The 20,936-nt window shown below is 41.5% G+C and overlaps 1 protein-coding gene and 1 pseudogene across 1 annotated transcript; both read left to right on the top strand.

Annotated features, from left to right (window-relative positions):
* The first annotated feature begins 5,220 nt into the window (after positions 1-5,220).
* Positions 5,221-7,860, top strand: LOC107154641 (testis-expressed protein 38-like). Its single transcript, XM_015500296.2, is given in 2 exon segments — positions 5,221-6,381; positions 7,134-7,860. Coding segments are annotated over 2 exon segments (855 nt in total). The 5' UTR covers positions 5,221-6,098; the 3' UTR covers positions 7,706-7,860.
* Positions 7,861-16,648: 8,788 nt separating this feature from the next.
* Positions 16,649-18,443, top strand: LOC107154527 (annotated as a pseudogene).
* Positions 18,444-20,936: the final 2,493 nt, after the last annotated feature.

The raw sequence follows: 20,936 nt of genomic DNA, 5'->3' as shown, positions 1-20,936 counted from the left end.
TTTGTAGTTATTTAGAAAAGCACCTGGGATTTACTTGTGTGCCTGTCCTAGAACTTTCTCATGGTATGCAGTTCACTGATTTTGCAGTTTGCCACTCCATCAGAGCCTCTCATACCTCCAGCCCACCCAATCCAGCTTCTTCCAGGCTCCCCCATCCCAGAGGATGATGCCATCATCCACCCATTTTCTCTCCTTATTCTGGCACCCATAAGATCCACACCATCCACAAGTCCTGCCCATTCCTATTCACCTCTTCAAGCCAGGACACCACCATTTACATGAGTCCCATTAACAACCTCCTCATTGGGTGCCTTACCTCCATTTTTATGTAGACACTGCCCACGCTTTGTACATATTGATAAAATAGTATTAAAAAACAGATCACTTGAACTGGGGATGTGGCTAGTGGTAGAGTGCTTGCTTAGCATGCTCAAGGACCCAGGTTCAATCCCAGGGCCACCACAAAATAAAACAAACCAAACAATAAAACTCCCCCCCAAAAAAGAAAAAAACAGATCACTTGATTCATCTACATAACACCACATGATCTCAGAAAAGTCCAATTTGTCCCAGGGAACAAAGTTCTATACAAGGTGTCCCCTGCCTCGCCCTCCAATAAGGGTGCAGCCCCTGCCTGCTCCTACACCTCCTGCCCTGTATTCACCTTACTTCTCTAGAGAACACACCAGCTGTTTGAGATAGGGACACACCAGGCCCATCTGAAAAGTGTGTCTTTGTGCCTCCGTCATCCCCATCATGCTCCTCTCGCTGATCTGCACACAGCTCACTCCTGACATGTATATTTCAGCTTCTCAGAAGTTTTCCTTGACCATGCAATCTAAAGAGCCATGAGAGAGTCCCCATAACTCAGAATACTATCAGAATAGATTCATCTTGTCTGCCTGCTGTGAGAACCCAAGTTCCTCATTCAGGAGACTCACTGTCCTAGCATGCACAGCCAAGATGCAACTGCGGCACTAACTGCTTTGTGGAGAAAGTACACAAGCACTGAAGGTGGCCCACATGCCAGGGTAACATTGTCACTGGGCCATTCCCTTTGTTGCCCATTAGAGTGCAGTGTATTTCCAATGGCTCCACATGGGTATATTTTGGGTTCTTATAAACAAATGAAGTTCTATTCCTTATCATCCATCTGCAACTTGTTTCTAGTTGCTCCAAGTGTCTGGCTTTCTTTAAATGATCATTTTTTCATTTGCCAAAACTAGAAAGTCAACCATGTCAACAGGCGCCCCCTGGTTTACTGAGCTAAGTTTACTTATTTCTTTGTGAACACTCAAATTTGAGATTGGGGAACCATTGAAATGTAAGCCTCAGCACATCACTGAAATCACATCAAATGTAATTCATCATTTTTACTCTTTTTGCACCAAGTTCTACAGAGCTAACAATTCTAGACAAGTACATTTTTCTTTTATTTTTTTTAAAGAGAGAGAGAATGATTTAATATTTATTTATTTATTTTGTAGTTTTTGGTGGACACAACATCTTTATTTTATTTTTATGTGGTACTGAGGATCAAACCCAGTGCCCTGTGCATGCCAGGCAAGCATGCTAATGTTTGAGCCACATCCCCATCCCAAGACAAGTAACATTTTTCTATCTAAAAAGTGACCATACTTTATTTTTATCCAATAGTCCATCTACATGTTGAAAACTATTCTAGCCACTTCTAAGGCTGACAGAGCAGCCCTGCTAGAGCTGTCTAATGATGCCACTTTGCCCCCTACATAGGCACTTGAACACATGGATAATAGATGAAGCAGCCTCAGTCCCCAAAGGGGACTATGTTCATACTGTATATCTAAGGTTCCTAAATAAGACTTCAGAGAATTTGATTCTACTAAGGTTAAAAATTCTAAGGTTCAAATATATTTTATAAATAAAATTTCCTACCTGCTGGTAGAGGTCCACAATGCTGGTTTGGCTGCCATCTGTTTTTTTAAATGTATCTCTGGGAGTCGATCCCAGTTGACAGCATCCACCCTGTAGGTTCTGTTGTTGTATCTGTGGTGTAATCCCAACATAAGAGGGTATTCCTGACTTAGTCATTGCATACAAAAGTATTTTTAATCCTCCAAGTAATTGTAGGATATATCGATACTCAATTCACATACTGTACAACTCACCCATTTAAGTGGATTAGCCAATGGATTTCATTGCATCTGCAGAGGTGTACAATCAACAATCTTAGTATATTTCTACCTCCCAAGAAAGAGCATCATAACCATAAGCAAGCAGTCATTTCTACCCCAGTCTCCTAACCCTAAGTCAGCTAGACATCAACTTTCTACCTCCTAAGAGTTGCCTTCTCAAGGATCATGTGAATTGAACTATACATGTAATCTTTCCTGACTTTCACTTAGCTTTATGTTTTCAAGGTTAATTTGGGTGGTAGCAAGTGTTGGTAACTGATTCCTTTCTATTACCAAATAATGTCCTATTGTAACCAGAAGCAATGGCCCATGTCTATAATCCCAGAGACTAGAAAGACTGAGTCAGGAGGATGGCAAGTTCCAGGCCAGCCTGAGCAACTTAGCAAGACCCTGTCACAAAAGAAAACAAAGGACTGGGACCTTAGCTCAGTGTTAGAGCACTTGCCTAGCATGGGTGAGGCCCTGCGTTTTGTCTCTAATATCAAAATCTTCTATACCTACAATGCATGTGTATACACACAAATACACACATATTTTATGTTGGGTGGATATATCACATTTGTTTATATACCAGTTGATGGACCTTAGGGTTATTTATACTTTTGGTTATTATGAATAATGTTATGGACCACTCAAGTACCAAATTTGGCAGACAAAAATTTCCATTACTTGGGGGTGGGGCTGTGGCTCAGTGGTAGAGTACTTGCCTAGCATGTGTGAGGCAAAGGATATAAATAGATAAAATAAAGGTCTCTCAACTAATAAAAATATTTTTAAAAAAATTTTTAGTTTTCAATTCTTTTAGGTATATAACTAAGAGTAGAATCTCTGGGTCATATGGTGTGCTAACTTTATTCTGACATTTCCTCAAATAATATTTTTCAAAAAACTATATTATTTTGTGTTTCTACTGCAATGTAGGAAGGTTGGTTCTACATTTCCCAAATTCTTACCAAGTTGTTAATATCTGGTTTTATTTTAGCTATCCTCGTGGATGTGAATAGTACCTTATTTTGAGTCTCACTGGCAGGTGATGTTGGGCATTTTTTTATGTGCTCACTGGCCAGAATATCTGCTTTGGAGGAAGGTCTCTAGAGAAAGGTCTACTCAGATGATGTGTCCATTTTTTGAACATTGGCTGTCTTTGTGTTGGGTTCTGTTCTTTATATATTCTGGATATATCTTCTTTTAAGACATGTTATTTGCACATATTTTGTCCTTGTGTGTCAGTTGTCTTTCCACTTTTTTGACAATATACTTTGAACAAAAGTTGTTAACTTGAAGTTCAATCTACACATATTGTTCTTTATCTCTGTGCTCTTGGTGTCCTATCCAAGAAGAGTTTGCCTAACATAGTCAAAATTTACTCCTATACCTTCAAAGAAAATTCCCCTTTTAGCTCTTACATACATATAGGTCTATTTTGAGTTAGTTCTTGATTTAAATTTGGGTAAACTTTGTTCATTGTGTGAGGGGTCAGGTGGATATCCAGTCACCCCAGCATATAACTGAGAAGACGTTTCCCCCTTGTTGAATTGTCTTGACATTCCTGTCAAACTAAGTAACTGCAAAGATAAGGGCCAACTTCTGGACTCAGCTCTATTACAGTGGCCTGCAGGTCAATCTTTGTGCAGGTATTACCCTGCTCAATTATTGTCACTTTTTAATAAGGTTCACAGTTGGGAAATGTGAGTTCTCCAACTTTGTTCTTTGAAGATTGCTTTGGTAAAGTAATTGGTTATTCAAATCCACAGTCTTATCAAGTTAATACTACTTGTGTAGAATAAAAATTAAGATAAAATGTTCCAATAAAAAGTAGCCAATGCATTATACATAAGTTCTGATTTAAAAAATAACCTGTCATTCACCCAAAAAATAAAAAGAGAAAAGAAATGCAGAAAAAACATGCTTCTCTGGGCAAGATGACCCAATGAATGGGCATCAGGGACTGAGGGAGAGTAGAGCCTAGAGCCCCTCTACCAGGCTGTTTACCAGGTGAGAAGAGCAGCAAATAGTTTTTATGATGTATAATTCACACTATTTCTAGTCTTAAACTGTAACCTTCAGTGATTCAAGAAATACAGGAACATCTTTTCTTTGGGCAGAAGCAGTAATCAAATTGATGATTGCATAATTTTAAAAACAAAAAATTAGACTTACTTTGTAAAAAAATTTAACCCAACTAACTCTTTGTCTACTTTCTCTTTGGTATTTCTTGCATTTTTTTTCAAATATCTTCATTACAAAATCATAAGTAGTTTCCATTCAGAGTACTTCATAACTCAGGTTGGCACACAGAGTAAGGCTGTTTTCATACTGAAGACCTTCAAATAAAGATTACCTATAAGGAGCATATCACTTTGTTAACTGTCATTCCCAGACAGTCTTAATGCATCAGCCCTAATATATATACATATATGTAGATAGATAGATAGATATAGATATAGATATATGTAGATATATACATATGTACATGTATTATATATTTTATATTATACATATATACACATATATGCACATATCAACAAGTAATATAGATACATAAAATAAGTATAATTACTATTAAAATGTTTTTCAGAGAGAAAATTATTAATCAATTTTTAATTGATTTAGGCTTCCTACATTGTTTATTCAATAACTGAATACTGGGGTCCATCCCTAATATCAAAATCTTATATAAATACAATGTATATGTATACACACATATCCATACATATTTTCTTTTGGATGGACATATCCCATTTGTTTATCGGTATACCATTTGATAGACAGAAGCTTAATTGCTTTACAAGCAAAGGAAAAACCCAGGGGATTCTTGTCCCAGAGGCTGTGATTCTGCACATCAGGGGCAACAGAGGGTTTTTAAAGATGTGATTTCAGGTGTGTCCAGTCCTACTTCACTTGTTAATCTGGGATATAATCAATTTTAAATCTTCTGGTGCCATCCCCAACTCTGAATTTCTTCACTCCTGTGGTGGGTGTGTGCTCAAGGACAGATAACTGAATGGGGACAAAAAGTAATCCTGTTTCCCCCCAGGTTAGGGACAGAGAAAAGGGGATTTAAAAAAAAAAAAAAACATCAATCTTAAAATAAGCCTCAGTGGCAGAGCATCATGCTGGGGTTTTTCAGGTTAATTTTTTCAATTTAATTTATACTTAACTGAACATAAGTTGTTCATGGTGGGTGGGTGGTATTATTTAAAAGGGCATAGCTTTTATACCAGTTCAAATAGAACAACTTTCTAAAAATAATATATTAAATCTGTAGAACTCTATATATTTTCCACTTTATACAAGTTTAAAATTGTTGAAATCACTTTGATTCCTGTCCCTGGGACCAATTTGTTTTGAATTCATCTGCTTCAGAGTTCTAGAAATTGTGGAATCAACTGAAAGAACTATTTGTCTCAGAGTTGGGAAATTGACCACCTGGCCGGATAAGGAGGTGTTCAGTGGTGGAAATGTGTGAGAGACACTCCTGAGTGAAGGAGCAGTCTGAGCCAAAGTCCAGAGGGGAATAAGCAGGGTCTGTGGGAACTGGCATGCCCAGGGCTGAAAGGTGTGTGATGGATGGGGAGAGAGATGGAGCTGGAAAGAGAAGCAGGATCACATAGCGGGGAGCTCCCATAGGACCTGATGATGCCCAAAAAACGTTTATTGAAGAAACAAAACAGAGATGGTAGGAGCCAAAGGGGAGGTTTGGACCACATGGTTCTTCTGAGCCCTTTTGTTCCCTGACAACTAGGTAAGACACTTCTTGAGGGTAGGGCTGTCCAATGCTCACTGTCCTCCCTGCCCCACTCCCCACTGGAAAATAGCTCCCTAACAACTGAAAACACAAGTAGAACCTCCTGAGGGTGTAAGGACCCTTTCCTGGGGGCTGTCCTGTGAGTTTACCACACAAAGTTGGGTGCAGACAATTCTATGGTGGACCAGTCTTTCATGGAAGACAACATGCTCATGAGATGTCACAAGATGGAGTCCCTTATTCCATCAACTGCCAACCACTCTACCAGCACCAGCCCTACAATTCCTGATTGCTCAGAACCTGGTGACTTCATCTTTAAAGAACAATGGGTCTGGGGCATTCTGGGGACTCCCATTGGTGGGCAGAGTAGTGGTGAGTTCACTCTTTTCAGAGCCATAGGCCTGGTAACCAGAGTGAACCTTATGGATTCTCAAAAGGAGGACCTGGGCCTTCCTGGCCGTAAGTACACCTAGTCCTTTGAGTGTGGGGGACAAACTTTCAGGGAAGATCCTCTGCATGGATGGGGTGGTGGCTGCCTGAATGGAGTGCTATGTAGTTAAGAGACAGGCTTCTCTAGGAAACTAAGGACTCCTCGAAGGCAGAGACCATGTTCTGCCCAAGCAGAAAAGATACAATTGAGGTCCTTGCTCTTAGTGAGGCTTCTCAGTCTGAATGACTGCATGGGCCCTGGACTAGTAGCCAGAAGGCTTGACTTGAGTCTGGGCAGGTCATGGCCCCTGTACACCTAGTGTTCCTTATCTGTAAAAGGCTAATAGGGTCACTTACATGCCCTGCAAATATAGCTTTGACTNGGGCTGGGGATGTGGCTCAAGCGGTAGCGCGCTCGCCTGGCATGCATGCGGCCCGGGTTCGATCCTCAGCACCACATGCAAACAAAGATGTTGTGTCAGCCAAAAACTGAAAAATAAATATTTAAAAATTCTCTCTCTCTCTCTCTCTCTCTCTCTCTCTCTCCTCTCCTCTCCTCTCCTCCTCTCTCCCTCTCTTAAAAAAAAAAGGCTAATGGGGACTCTTATGTGCCCTGCAAATATACCTTTGACTGAATCAGGAAATTATTAGGCATGTCTTTGATAAGGGTGGGAAAGAATGAGAGGATGAATGAGCCAAATCCAGGAGAGGAATGAGAAACAGTTCAGGCCCCAAGCTACAGCTGTCAGTCAACTTGCCTCTTTTTTTTTTAACTGCCTCAGCGTGGATCCCATGGTACTTCGGATTTTAGGGGCTGTGCAGTCTGATAACTGGTGGCTGCGTCCTCTTAATACATTGGAGGAAGAACCTGAGGAGGAGGGAGCGTGCCCAGCAGTGGGTGGAGGTGATGAGAGCTGCCACATTCAGTTACAGTTCCCTGCTATACTGGATCAACAAACGACGCAGATATGGCATGACTGCTGCGATCAGAATAGGCCCTACCAGGGCTGTTGCCAATACTGACATTCAACTCCAAATTCTGGATCTTCCATCAGAGCCGCACCCCCGTGAAGACAGGCGTCATGCCTTCAGAGACAGCAGCCCTGAGACAGAAGCCCCTGTTTCCCTCCAACCTGCTCTGGTGGTCCCACCGCAGCCCTCACCTAATGGGATACCAGAGCGCCAGACCCCATCCCCTTTCCCGATTGTCTTTCCAGAGATACCCTCTGCCCCACCCCTCCGCACCCTGAACTTTCCTCCCATGATGTCCCACTCTGCCTCCTACCCCTTTCTTGAGGGTCCTGAAAGGCAGGTCTTCTATTCCCTTCCCACACTGGCCCAAGGAGTGAACTGACCCAATGTGAATACTTTTACTTCAGGGTCATAGACTCCTCTCACTGAAAGTGAGAGATTCAGGGGCCAGGTATTAGGAGTTAACCTCAAGCATCTGATCATGACACAGAGGTCAGAGCCCATTTCGTGTTAATTAGTAAAATTTTTGAAAAGTCAGAGTCGTTTGCATCTCATTTGCCAGTAGGAAGGCAATGTCCTTCCCCGGTGTCATGGTGGCACAAGTCTCACCAATAAAATGAGAACTGGAGGCTGGCTCTGAGGAGACACATTGAGCCAATACTTGTGGATGAGCTCAATTCCCTCCATCAAGTATTCAATGTGTTCAAGACCCTGGGCTAGGTCCCCAAAGGCACTGCTCTTCTGCAGGATGGGAAGTAAAATTGCCACAAGAGTGACAGTTGCTGGGGGCACACAGCTATGCCAGTCCACAGTGACTATCCACCGGCCAAACAAGTCATCATGAGGTCAGTGAACCACACCACACTATGCGCTGACTGGGTGATACCTATGGTGTAGCCATACTTAGCTGGTTGTTTCTCTACATTATTTCTAACAGAACAACACTGCAAAATGGCTATTATGATTTTTCTTTTACTGATGAGAAGACAGGTTCCAAGGGCTTATGCCGTTTTCTTCTTTTTTGTTGTTATTTTCGCTGAGCCTCTTCTATTTACATATGCCTGGCAATACAGTTCCTGGTCTTTCCACCCATGGTACCCCTTCCCTAATCATGTCTTCTTAAAACATCCTTGGTGAACGAATGCTTCACTGTGTGTAGAGTGTCATCAGCTTGGTCTACAGATTTGCTTACTGGAAGGGCTGGTGGCAACTACCTAATATCATATGGAGTAACACCTCCAAAGCATGTATCTTAAGATATCCATGGCTGCACAAAAGTTGAGTCCCCTGTCCTTCCACTACATGAGAATATTAATAATTTTTATACTTTCTGGATAAGGTCCAAAAAGGAGACACAAAGATAATTATGAGATATTTGGGTCAGTTTAAAGATAAGAAAGCCTGATTCTGTCACACAAATTTTTCCCATTTACTTTGAAAATGAGCAAACCCACTTACCATATTTCATCTAAACTTTAAATGTACACGGCCCTGAGAGAAGTGCCTGTTTTTGCCTATTTTGTGGTCTGTGGTTCATGTGATTGTGATTCTCAGAAGTTAGTAAACATGTAACTAATTTTTTATTCCTTTTTTTCCCCCTGTGTTTGTTTGGGCTGAAGGGCTTAGATCCAGCAACTGCAAAGAAAGCCTGAGTCCTATCTATATGACCTCTAGCAATATATTTTAAGCCATTTTCTTTTTTTTTTAAAGTTAAGGGGAATCATTTCTTCCTTGTGTAAACATGATCTTATATTGCATCTCAAAATACAAAACAGGACTAAGCAGATCTTCTCTAGGAGAACAGAGGCAGAGGTTCACGTCTCCCTCACCTTGGCCCCTCTTCACCTTGCCCCCTTCAACCCTGCGGAGACCTAAAGTCCATGACCAATAGTCTTCACTTCTTCACACCCAAGTCTCTGATCCTGAAGGTAGATTCTAGAACACTGATTTGTGCCAATAATTACTTAGCCCCTGCTTTCAAAGGAGGATAGAAGCCATAAACATAAATCAAAGAATATTTTCTTTCTCTTAACAACCAAGGGAGTTGGGGGGAGGCTTTGTAAGACACAGTGAGAGAAAAACAAAATGTTTTATTCAGATAAATTAAAATGGCTGTCACTGATATGAAATGAAGCTCAAACTGAGTTATAAAAACCTTGAATTCACCCCCTAAACTGAACCAAAATTGCTTATATGTTACCAAAATAGCTCCACTAGAACAAAAGTAGATTTGCATTACTTCATATGAGAATACAAGTTAGAGGTTGGGTTCGTATAACAAAAATTACATGCTCTATAAAATCTCTGGATCCACAATTGTGTTCTGGTTTGGGTATGAAAGAAACCAAATCTGGTTGGTGTTGGTACGCAAGGCAATGAGATGCACAGCAGACAAAAAGCTGTCAATAAAAACTACTAGGCAGGCCATTGACCCCATGGGAGTCAAAATTCTCCACTGTGACCAGCAGCGCCAGCACAGGGGGTTGGAGGGGTTATGTGCAGCAGTGCAAAGAAAGGAAACTGCAGTAGAATGCAAAACAGCTAGCAGCAGAGGAAGGGTGTCCACTCCTCAGCTTTGTTGCTGCAGACCCATTCCTGGGTGCCAGGTATGTTGCAGCATCTTGAAGCCAGGCACTCTATTCCTCTGCGAATTCTACAGGACCTGTTGCCTCTCTGAATAATGGAGAGGCCCTTTAATGGGGCCAGGCATATATATATAAAAGGGTCAGGAAGCAGTGATTTGGGAAACTAAAGAAAGAAGCAGTAGGAGCTGCCATGCAGAATAGCTAAAGGTTTGCAAATGAAAGTCAAACTCAGATCACTACCCAATCTTTCCCATATCACTATTGAACCTTTCTCAGAGAGCTGAGGATGTGGCAGGTGAGGCTAGAGTATAGCTCAACCAAGGACTAGATTGGGTAAGTGAGGAACCCATACAGATATAAATCCCACATTAACAATAAGTAATTGGTTTCAGGGGCTTGTAAGCTTGTCTTCTTAACTATAACAAAGGAAGTTGAGATAATGACCTGTTTCTGTGAGACATGGTAGTTTCTCAGGCAGGATGACAGGGATCACAGGCCTGAGTGCAGAATGGGTGCATGTGGCAATGACCCAGCGATTTCATTCCTAGACATATATTGGGGGAAGAAAACATATCTACAAAACCCTGCACAATAATATTCACAGCAGTATTATTCCTAATAGTCCCAATGTGGAAACAATAACCAACATGTTAGTGGATAAATAAAATGGGCTGTGTCCATACAATGGAATATTACTCAATGAAGTACTGCTACATGCTACAACATGAACAGACCAGGACGACATTACACTCTTGTACAAGAAGCATACACAAGGCCACATATTATGATTTTGTTCATAGGAAACATCCCAAACCCAGCATCACACCTAAAAGACACTGCAGTCCCATTAGTAATCACTCTCACTGTCTTCTACTCTCAGCCCCCAGTAACGACTAATCTACCTTTCATCTCTATGGATTTGCCTATTTTGAACAGTTCTTATAAATTATATATAAGACGTGACACTTTTTGTCTCAGTACAGGAACAAAATAGTGGCTCCATAAATATTTGCTGAACCAGTGGAGAAGCAGTATAGAAAGAATTTATGGTCTAGGAAAAGGTCACACAATTTTAGAGGTATGAGAAACTTTAAATGTCATCTAGTCCAAATATCTAATTTTCTCGATAAGGAAATCTAGATCCCCCAAAATCTTGGACTGACCCAGGGTTAGTCAGACATAGAGTGATAGAAGTGAGAATTAAAACACAAAAGTTTTGATTTACAATGTAGGAGTTTTTTTCCCTATATTTAAAGTTTTTGTAGACTGACTCCCCATAATAAAAGTTCCCTTTTTCTTTTACTTCATCTAATATGATGCAGTGATCAGTACCTCCTTAGGTGTAGGGCTTGCTTACTTGCTTGTGTCTAAACATGGCTGGGTCTCTTTCTGGTGTTTTAGGATGAACTTGTTTCAAGAAAAAGACCCAAATCATTTCTCAATATGACCAGGCCCCTTTCAATCTCTAGTCTTCTGTTGCTACCATTGTTTCTCCCTTTGAGCAGCTGTTTTGTGGAGATCTCCTACTAAAATACAAGCCCTGCTTAATTTTTTTTTTGTGTTTTTTTTTTAAACACGAAGTTAATTTTTTAATCAGAGGGAGAAAAGGCCATATTTTAATACAAAACCAGATGTGACAATGCATACCAAAGAACTATAATAGTCTTTAAGATGAAGAAAGCACAATGACAGAAATCATGATACAGTACACCTCTAAGAAGCCTACAACAGACTAAGAAATAAACACACACACCTCCCCAGTACCCCCCCACACACATGTATGTACAGGCTATATGAGCAATGATTTTTAAAACACATTGGAAGAGGGGCTGGGGATGTGGCTCAAGCGGTAGCGCGCTCGCCTGGCATGCGTGCGGCCCGGGTTCGATCCTCAGCACCACATACAAAACAAAAGATGTTGTGTCCACCGAAAACTGAAAAATAAATATTAAAAAAATTCTCTCTCTCTCTCTCTCTTTCTCTCTCCCTCCCTCTCTCTCTTTAAAAAAAAAAAAAAAACACATTGGAAGAACAGGATGAACATACCCACATGTGCAAATGTACACGTTTTCCTTAGAAACATAGCATGGTTTTCTTTCATTTTACTAAGCTTACAGAAATTCAATCTAGAACTATTTCATGCCTAACACATGTAAAGGAAAGGGTATAAAGTAAAATTTTGCATTTTCCTGGGAGTTGTTGATTGCATTTTGGGGGGGGGGGTTAAAATCTACATACAAATAGAGGTTGTTATGATGCTTGCCATTTACTTTTAATAGATTACCAAAACACTTTATACAGCACTATTTACATTACAGTAAATATGTTACACCCACAATGGTGGCCAGGGGATCAGTGCTTTCAAACTTCTCCAGTACCTACATGTGGAGATCTAAAGAGGACAATATATCCAGAAGATAAGGAATGGTTTGCTCCCCACTGACAAAGTGCTCCCTGACCAAAGAAAAGTCCCTATAGGCAGTATCTTCTGGTCAGCCACAGTCATTGTCAAGGAGTCCAAACCCTCGAGGCTCTTCACTGGACCTTGCAGGTCTCACTACTCCTGGGCTCAGGTGCAGCACCTGGGCTTGGGGCAGGACGGCCTCGCATGGCTCTCAGGCCCTCTCTGGGGTTGGCAGCCGAGCTTCTCTCAGGAAGATGATTGACAGAGATTTCGTGGTGGACTCTTGGAAGGCAGAGCCTGAACCACCTTGGCTCTGTTGAGCAACCTTGACCTTTTGTGATCTGCTGCCAAGCCCTGCTTAATTTTGAAAGCTCACAAGCTGACATCCCCAGGAAGTATGACTCTAGAGTTCACTCATTCTCAGAGAATAGCTTCTGATATGTATTGTATTGCCTTGTTCTGATGCATTATCTAAAGACTAGAAAGATATTTCACGACTATGGACTTTAGGAACAGAACTCTAAAATGACTTTTGCTTATATATTTGTTTGGATATTGGATCCACAAACATGTGAAACTCCACAGTGTATCCAAATTATACACTCCTGTTTGATGTTTTCTCCTTGACGAAGATTGATGATCTTCTTGAGAATAAAGATTTCTGTGATCCTTTGAGGAAAAAAAAATTGACTCCAGCCTTACCACTTGAACTCCACCTCAAACACTCTATTTTATAATCATGGCACAATTACTATTTTACCCCTCCAGTTTGTGAATCCAATACAAAGATTAACCAGCTGTTGCTTTTTTAATTGAGAAGTAAACCATCTTTCACCCTCCATTCCAAATGAAGCAAAACCCACAATCTATTGTTTGTCTAATGATTTCTTTTTTTTAATACTAAGAAATTCCATACATTTTCACCAAATATCTAAAACCATAGTTTTTACAGGAAAATCTCCTATCAACTGAACAATATCCAACAGATGAATTCTGAATTTCAACTAGATGACCTTTTTTTACATATATATGATATGAAGGATAGCTTTGCTCAAAGGAAGTGCACATCAGGAAAAGTGGGTTGAAAAGATTCATAAAGCTAGAGGGGAACTGATTTCCTTTACTATAAGTTCAACCCCTTCATTTTAAAGAAGAGGAAAGTGAACTTAGCAAAGGAAGGACAGACAGTCTTCTCAAGAAGTAGTTGTAGAACAAGAGGTTGTCCCAGCCACAGAGAAAGGAAGGAAAGGGGGGAAGAAAAGAACCTCACCCTAAAACTCACACCAGGTACAAATATTAATTCAAACTGATCATGGATTAAAATGTGAAACATAAAGCCATAAAGAAAAGGAAAGCAAAGCTCAGCAACGGAACTTGGTTTGCCAAAGTTCATCCAGTGACTTAGACTTGTCACAGAGCTTAGCAAATTCCATTTGGCCCTAATAATTCTCTACTCAGGTTCAATCAGAGTAAATGGTTGCCACTCTGTTGACTGGATATTTGTTCATGCTCTTTTGGTCTTGAAAAATCTGATTCATGCTTCTTCAATTACTCATCAGCCTTCACTAGCCAAGTGCCCTGTGCCAGCCATCCTGCAGGGTTAGAAGCTTGAAGTCATGTTTCCCACCTCAAGGGACTCAGAGTTCATGGGGGAGAGAGTGGAGTCTCACTCTAATGAGATTTAAACCCCTTCAGGGGCAACAACCAGCTTTTCCTTCCTTTTCACCAGGTGAGCACAGCCAGTGGAGCGCTGGGCACACCTGGCACATTTTGGTGATTGGCCAGTCTTGAGGTCCAGGACACTGGATGCCCTGGTCTGTTGGGAGGACTGAAGTCTACAGAGATTAAGGGGCAAACCCTCCATAAGGTGAGAGAGGAGCGCAGGCTGTCCCACGGGACTGGGGGGGGGGGGGCCACCTGGCTCATCTCTTGGCCTGCACCAGGCAGTGGTTACAGGGGAACCCACCAATGGCAGAGAGAACCTAGCAGGCCGAGGAAGACCCCCAAAGCTCCACATGCGAGCCTCCTCCCTGGGCACAGCCCTTGGCTGCCCGGCGCCTAATGGTGGCTGCTGTGGGGTCCTCACCCAGGCCTGTCCCTGCAGCGCCTCCAAACAGAACCTTAAGCTGCTAGATGGCGGGATGCAGGGGTCCCACCGCGTTTCTATTTCCTTCTGGGTCTCCTTTCTGTAGTTTGGAATTTTTCCTGGTGGAAAGTCGCGGGGTCACCCACGGCCTCTCCTCTGTCGCCCCCTCAGCTCCGTGTTTCTGCTTCTCAGAAAATTTAGTGCCCTTGGGGAAAACTTTAAAATTAAACTTCAAATTTCAGGAAGAAGAAAATTTCAACATGAAGAGCTCTGGACTAACAGGGCCCAAGCGCCCTTTCTCTGGAGACAGGGCCTAGGACAGTGCTCACCTCAGCAGTCAAAGCCTCCCTCTCACCCATTGCCCGGTTCCCGGGCCTTTTCCAAACCGACCTCTCAGCTCCTGAATAATCAGCCCCGCCTTCCTGGGCGGGGCGACGCTTCCTCATGAATAATGTATTTTTGTCTCTGGGCTTTCAGGAACCAGAGGCGGAGATCAGTCTCATGAATATGCAAAGCAGAGGAGAGTGGCAGATAACGCTCTCCAGCCAGGCGGGGCCCCTCACAGCCTGCTCCAGCTCTCAGTAGAGTCCTCCAGCAGCCATTGCCCCCTCTCTCCAGTCTTTCTGAGGGCTCGCGTCGCACTCCTGGGCTGGAGGGACCCGCACCAAGCTCCTGCCGCATAGGGAAGGTGGCGTCTGGGGCTGCCTGTAGGTAACCTGTAGGGCGACAACAGAGTCCTGGGATTTCCTGAGGCGGCACTGCCCTCTGAGGTGAGGCGACAGCTGGGCAGGTGAGGTCCCCGGGGACCTTGGGTCTCCTAGGACGGGCCACTGGGCTGGGGTCCCAGAGAGACCCTAGGCCAGCGCAGTGCGGCATGGGCCAGGGCTGACTAGACTCTGAAGGGACCTGGGGTCCAAGAGAAGGATAGTTAGGGATCCAAAGGGCGAAGCTCTTCAGTCTTCCAGGGCATCTCCCACCTCTTCCCCACGAGTGGCCTTCCATGTGTAATTATGAAAATGGAACAAACTGTACATGGAGTCCCCTTACCCTGCCCCTGAGCTGAGCCCCTTCTGCAGAGGTCGCCCCTGGCTGCAGCAGGACCAGGGAAATCAAGAGGAAGGGGATTACTGTATGTTTTCTAAATTTACATGTAAGATCACCTCTGCAATCACATAGGGCAAGATGGTATTTTTAAAAAATGGTGTGGGAATAACACAAGCATGGAGAATAATCAACTCTTATCCTTCATCCAAGCTATACACAAAAATTTGTGTATTTAGATTTATTCTACATCTATATTCAAAATCGAAAACAAATTTTTTTTCTGATATTGGATTGTTGTAGGTAAGGATTGTTTATATTGCACTATGCGATGCATTAAACCAAAACAGAAAATTGATAAATCAGGCCTGATTAAAATCATAAACATTTCATTATCAAAAGATATCTTTAAGGCTGTAAATACATCAGCTATCAACTAATACAGAATCTGTACAGAGAATATACAAAGGAACCCTATAAATCAATAAGCAAAAGACATTTCAATGTTAAAATGAGCAAAACACTTGAGCTAGCATTTCACAAAAGACATTCTAACAATCAACATAGATCCTAAGAGGTGCTCAGAATATGACCCAAGAAATGCAGATTAAAACCACAAACAGATGCTCAGCAAAATGGTTAATTAATTTCAATGGTCAATCAGGATTGCTGAGGATATGCAGTCACTGGAACTCTCATGCATGCAATTTATTAGTTCCTTGTGAAACAAACATACACCTATTCTAGGACTCAGGACTACACCACATGCTCAAGAGAGATTAGTTCCCTGCCCATGAATGACTTCTACAAGAACATTCCTGGCAGCATTATTCCTGAGAGCCAAAAGTTGGACAAAATACAAACATCCATCAACAGAAAACAAAACATTTTTGATATAATCGTACAATGGACCATGATCAGCAATAATAAAAATATAAACTACTAGTACACAGAACACCACAGCTAAGTCTCCTAAACATTATGCTGAGAGGAAAAGCTATACATAGGGCTGGGTGTGGCTCACTATTGGAGCACATGCTTTGCATAAACAAGGCCCTGGCTCCAATCCCCGCAAAATACACACACACACACACACACACAAACACACTCACCCACACACTCACTCACACACACACATACACAGCACACAGGAAGCAGGTGGAGCCAGTGGGGAGCCCCTATGGGCTAGGTCCTGCACCAGGACCCCACATGGCCCATCATGGTGGTAACTCCCGCTGGGACCCAGCTCCAGGAGAAGGGAAGCTAGAAGCCTGTGGCCCAAGGCCTAGGCCACAGCAGCACAGCACCCACCTGGCCTCCTGAGTAGGCGTGGCCTTGAAGAATCTGCCCCATGATAGCACAAGACAATAAGTGCCACTCAGAAAAGGCTCTGGGGCAAGGAAGGATGCAGAGAATGGGGCTCTGCTACTGCCACCGCAATGCCAAAGGCACAGGCAGAAGTTCTGAGGTCACTACCTGGCTGAGCACATTCATGAAACCTAGGCCTGGACCCTGCCAGGCAGCAGGGAGGGGCCTAGAGGAAGAGGTCAGCCAAGGTGGAACAGGAGGGGAAGGTAGCAAGCAAGCAGGAGGGGGACAATGACTCAGAGGAAGAGAGTGAGGCTGAGGAAGAGAGTGAGGGCAAGAACAACCAAGAGAGTGAGGAGGGCCCTGAGAAGGAAATGGAAGATGCACAAGAAAAGGAGGCAGAGGAAGACAACCAAGGAGAATCTGAGGAGGGAGGAGATGCCACCAAGGCAGAAAGCCAATTTCACCCAGAAATAGAATAGGAAGCAGAGAGTGCCCCAGAGGAAGTGTCCAGACCAGGAGCTTGATTTGAGCCCTAATTGCTAGAAAGATAGGTAGCTCATCTGTTTCCTGTGTCCAGTCATTGAGGCTCACCAGGGCCACCAGCTCTCCACTCTAGGTGAAGCCTTCAAAGAACTAAGAGTAAGTATTGGGCATTGAGAGAACAGGCCTAGGGGTCAGAACAGCTGGGTTTCAATTCAGATTACCTAGCAGTGACTACATGACTTGTCCCTCAAAAGCTGGACTGTTCAACTGTTGGGAGCTGTTCTTATTCACAGCTTTTCTTTTTGGTTGAACAGCTTTGAGAATCCCATGAAGGTATGGACTTTAACCTGAGAAAAATTGTAGTTTATCTATATAGTATATATCTAGTATATCATTTTATATATCTAGTATATCATTTTATATATCTAGTATATAATTTCTGAAATATCAGAAGCCTCTGGTCTCTGGATCCCAGGCAAAGCAATCCTTGAAAGTTTTTAACCCCACTTTGGGCAGTGTAAAAATCATCACCATTGTTAAAACTAGTGCCTTGACTGAGAGTTCTTGATAAGGGGATCTCTGCCTACTTAAAACAGGAAACCATGATTTTATCAAGTGAATCCAAGGGGTGATTCCTCCCTAGGGTAATGGTTTTCATAATGACTTGATGTGTGCCTTGGATTGCTGCTTTTAGGTTCTAGGTGTGTGAAACTTGGTAGGAGAGTAAGAAGGCCAAGGCCAAATGGGGGTGGAAATGAAAGTTCTCAGGTTCTCTCTCTGGCCTTTTACTTATCTTGGACCTTGCTGGTACCATGAAAACAGTGTTTGGCAAGCTTTAGAATTTGGTAAATATTTGTTGAAGGAATGAATTTGCAAATGTATTTGTATTATGGATTTTTACAACAAGAGAAACTGCTGTTGTTAATCAAGTTGAGAAGTTTGTGTGATTAGCATTTAATGATCAGCACATTAGTAAATGTCCTTTCATGATGGCTTTTGCTCCCTAAGCAACCATAGAGTTGCTGGCATTGGGATCCGAAAAATTGTTCTAGTACTGGGAATTGCACCCAGGGGAGCTTTAACACAGACACACACCCCAATTTCTTTGATTTTTTTATTTTGAGACAGAACCTTGCAAATTTGCTGAGGCAGGCCTCTAACTTGTCATCCTCCTGCCTCAGCCGAGTTTCTAGGATTGCAGTCATGTGTCATTGCACCTAGCTGGATAACAAATATTTTGATAATGAAGATCCCTTGTATTCCTATTATTATTTTAAAGTACACATTCAGAAAGTGTATAAAAACATGAACAGTAACAATTATAAAGCAAATAGTGATATAACCTCCACCCAGGGAAGAAGTAGAATACTAGCAATGTTGACACCACCCATGTCCTTTTCCAGTTACATTCATCTCATCTGAAAGGAAAGTGACCACAACACTCAGAGCAACCAAGAGATCTTCATTGCAGCAGTGCAACAGAGGAGAAAAGAGAGAAAGAGGAGAGAGAGAGAGAGACAGAGAAAGCAAGAGAGATAGAGAAAGCAAGAGAGAGAGAGAAAGCAAGAGAGAGAGGGGCCTGGCAGGAGGGAGTTTTTATAGCCCAAATCTAATGAGGTCTCTGGGTCTGCAAGCTGCCTTGTTGGCACACAAGGGGGTTACGTGTTCGGCCTTGAGCAGGGGGCTGAGTGTTCAGCCTTGAGCAGGGGCTTGGACATTTGGGCTTGAAGCAAACAGGTGATAAATAGCCAGACAGAGGGTTTGAGTGACCAGGTCACCCTGCAGCTAACTTTGTTTGGTATGCCCTGCAGACAGCTCACTCAGCCTGTCCTGCACCTAACATCATCCATTCTCCTGACTTTGGGGTAGTTTCCTTGCTGATCTTTATACTTCTACCACATATGTATGCCTTCCTAAATTTATTTTAACTTGACACTATTGGTCTTATTTTTTATTATGCATTGTTTTGAGTTTTGCTTCATTTTTTAAACGTTTGTGAGATTCCTCAAATGAGTTGTGGTTCATTTTCATTGCTGTATTGAAGTCCATTTTATGAATATTCCACAGTTACTTATCAGTCACTGATGAAGATTTCTGGAGCTTTGAACTGTTAAAGTGTAGGTATAAACATTCTTGTTTATGAGTTCTGGTATATGGTTACTTGTATTTTTAAAATGGTTGATGAATCTAGGAGTGAAATTGCTGAGTCACAGACCATTCCTATCTTCAGTAGTATTAGATGCTACCAACTCTTTTCCAAAGTGGTTGTACCAATTTGCACCATCATGAAGAGTATGAGTTCCTGTTGCTCTATATCTTCACCACCTCTTCCTATTGTAGAGTTTTTATTTTTGTCAATCTGAAGGGTATTTATTTAATGAATGGTATCTTATTGTGGTTTTCATTTGCATTTCTCTGGTTACTATTGTTAGAGTCTATAAACAATGCTGTATCAACGTACACAAGTTGCTCGTCACCCCCCAGCTATTTTGCCCAGCCAGCCGGGCTGCGGCATACTATGATTTTGAGAATCTTTTGTATTTCCTCTTTTTGTGAAGTACTCAGTCAGGTCTTTTGCATATTTTCTATTAGATCATATATCTTTTTTTTCTCATTACTTTACAGGTGTTTTCCATGCATTTGTTGTTTTAATTCTTTGTGTTTTATATGGGTTTCAAATATCTTCTAATTTGTGTTTTTACTTTAAAAAAAAAAAGCTTGTTCTTTGAATGAAGATTTTAACATGCTAAAATTTATCAATACTTTTTGTTTATGGTTTATGCTTTTTTGATCTTATTCCACTTAATTTTTGTTTAGTGGAAGAAGAGGTCCATTTTATGTTTTGCTTCATATGGATAACCAGTTGCTCTAGCAGCATTTAAGAACACCTTTGGCCAGGTGTGGTGGTGCAATGACTTTCAAGGCTGAGGCAGGATATTTGTAAGTTCAAGGTGAGCCATTTAGTTGGATCTTGTTTCAAAAAAAAAAAAAAAAGGCCTGGGAATTTAACTCAGTGGTAGAGCGCCCAAGTATTCAGTCCCCAGTATTTCCCCCAACCTAAAAAATCGCTTTATATACTGATCTGCTGTGCCATGTGTGATATATCAAGCATTTGTGAACATGTTTCTTGGCTCTTCTTTTCTGTACTGTTGTAGTATATTTCTGTGTGAACAAGATGTTTTCCAAGCTTTTAAAATCTGGTAGAGCAGATCCTTCTACTTTGTTCTTCTACCAGAGTGTCTCAGTCAGCCTTATTCTTTACATTTTGTAGAACAGAACTATAAGACATTTTTTTAGAATTGTGATTTATTTTTTAATTATTTATTTGTTTATTTATTTATTTTTGCATTACAATTCTTATAAAACTTTTTTTTCAGGACATTTGGGGCATTTTTTTAATATTGTATTGAATTTATAAACCAAATAGGGTGAATTAATACCATCACAATAAGAAGTCTTTTGATCAATTTCTTTAGATTTCACTGCTTCACAATAATATATTTTTTCCTGAAAGATCCTTTACATTGTGAAGTTTATTTTTAGATATTTCATAATTTTATACTATTATAAAATGTTTTTAATTTTTTTCTAATTATGTATAGAAATTTGATTAAATTTTATATTGGTTTTTATATTAAACTATCTGCTAAATTCTCCTACACATTCTAATAATTGTAGAATTATTCTACACACATGATCATAG

This window comes from Marmota marmota, unplaced genomic scaffold (genome assembly GCF_001458135.2).
Source record: "Marmota marmota marmota unplaced genomic scaffold, marMar, whole genome shotgun sequence".
Classification (NCBI taxonomy): Eukaryota; Metazoa; Chordata; class Mammalia; order Rodentia; family Sciuridae; genus Marmota; species Marmota marmota.
The sequence above is the reverse complement of the archived record's forward strand: the minus strand, read 5'-3'. Positions and strand labels throughout refer to the sequence as shown.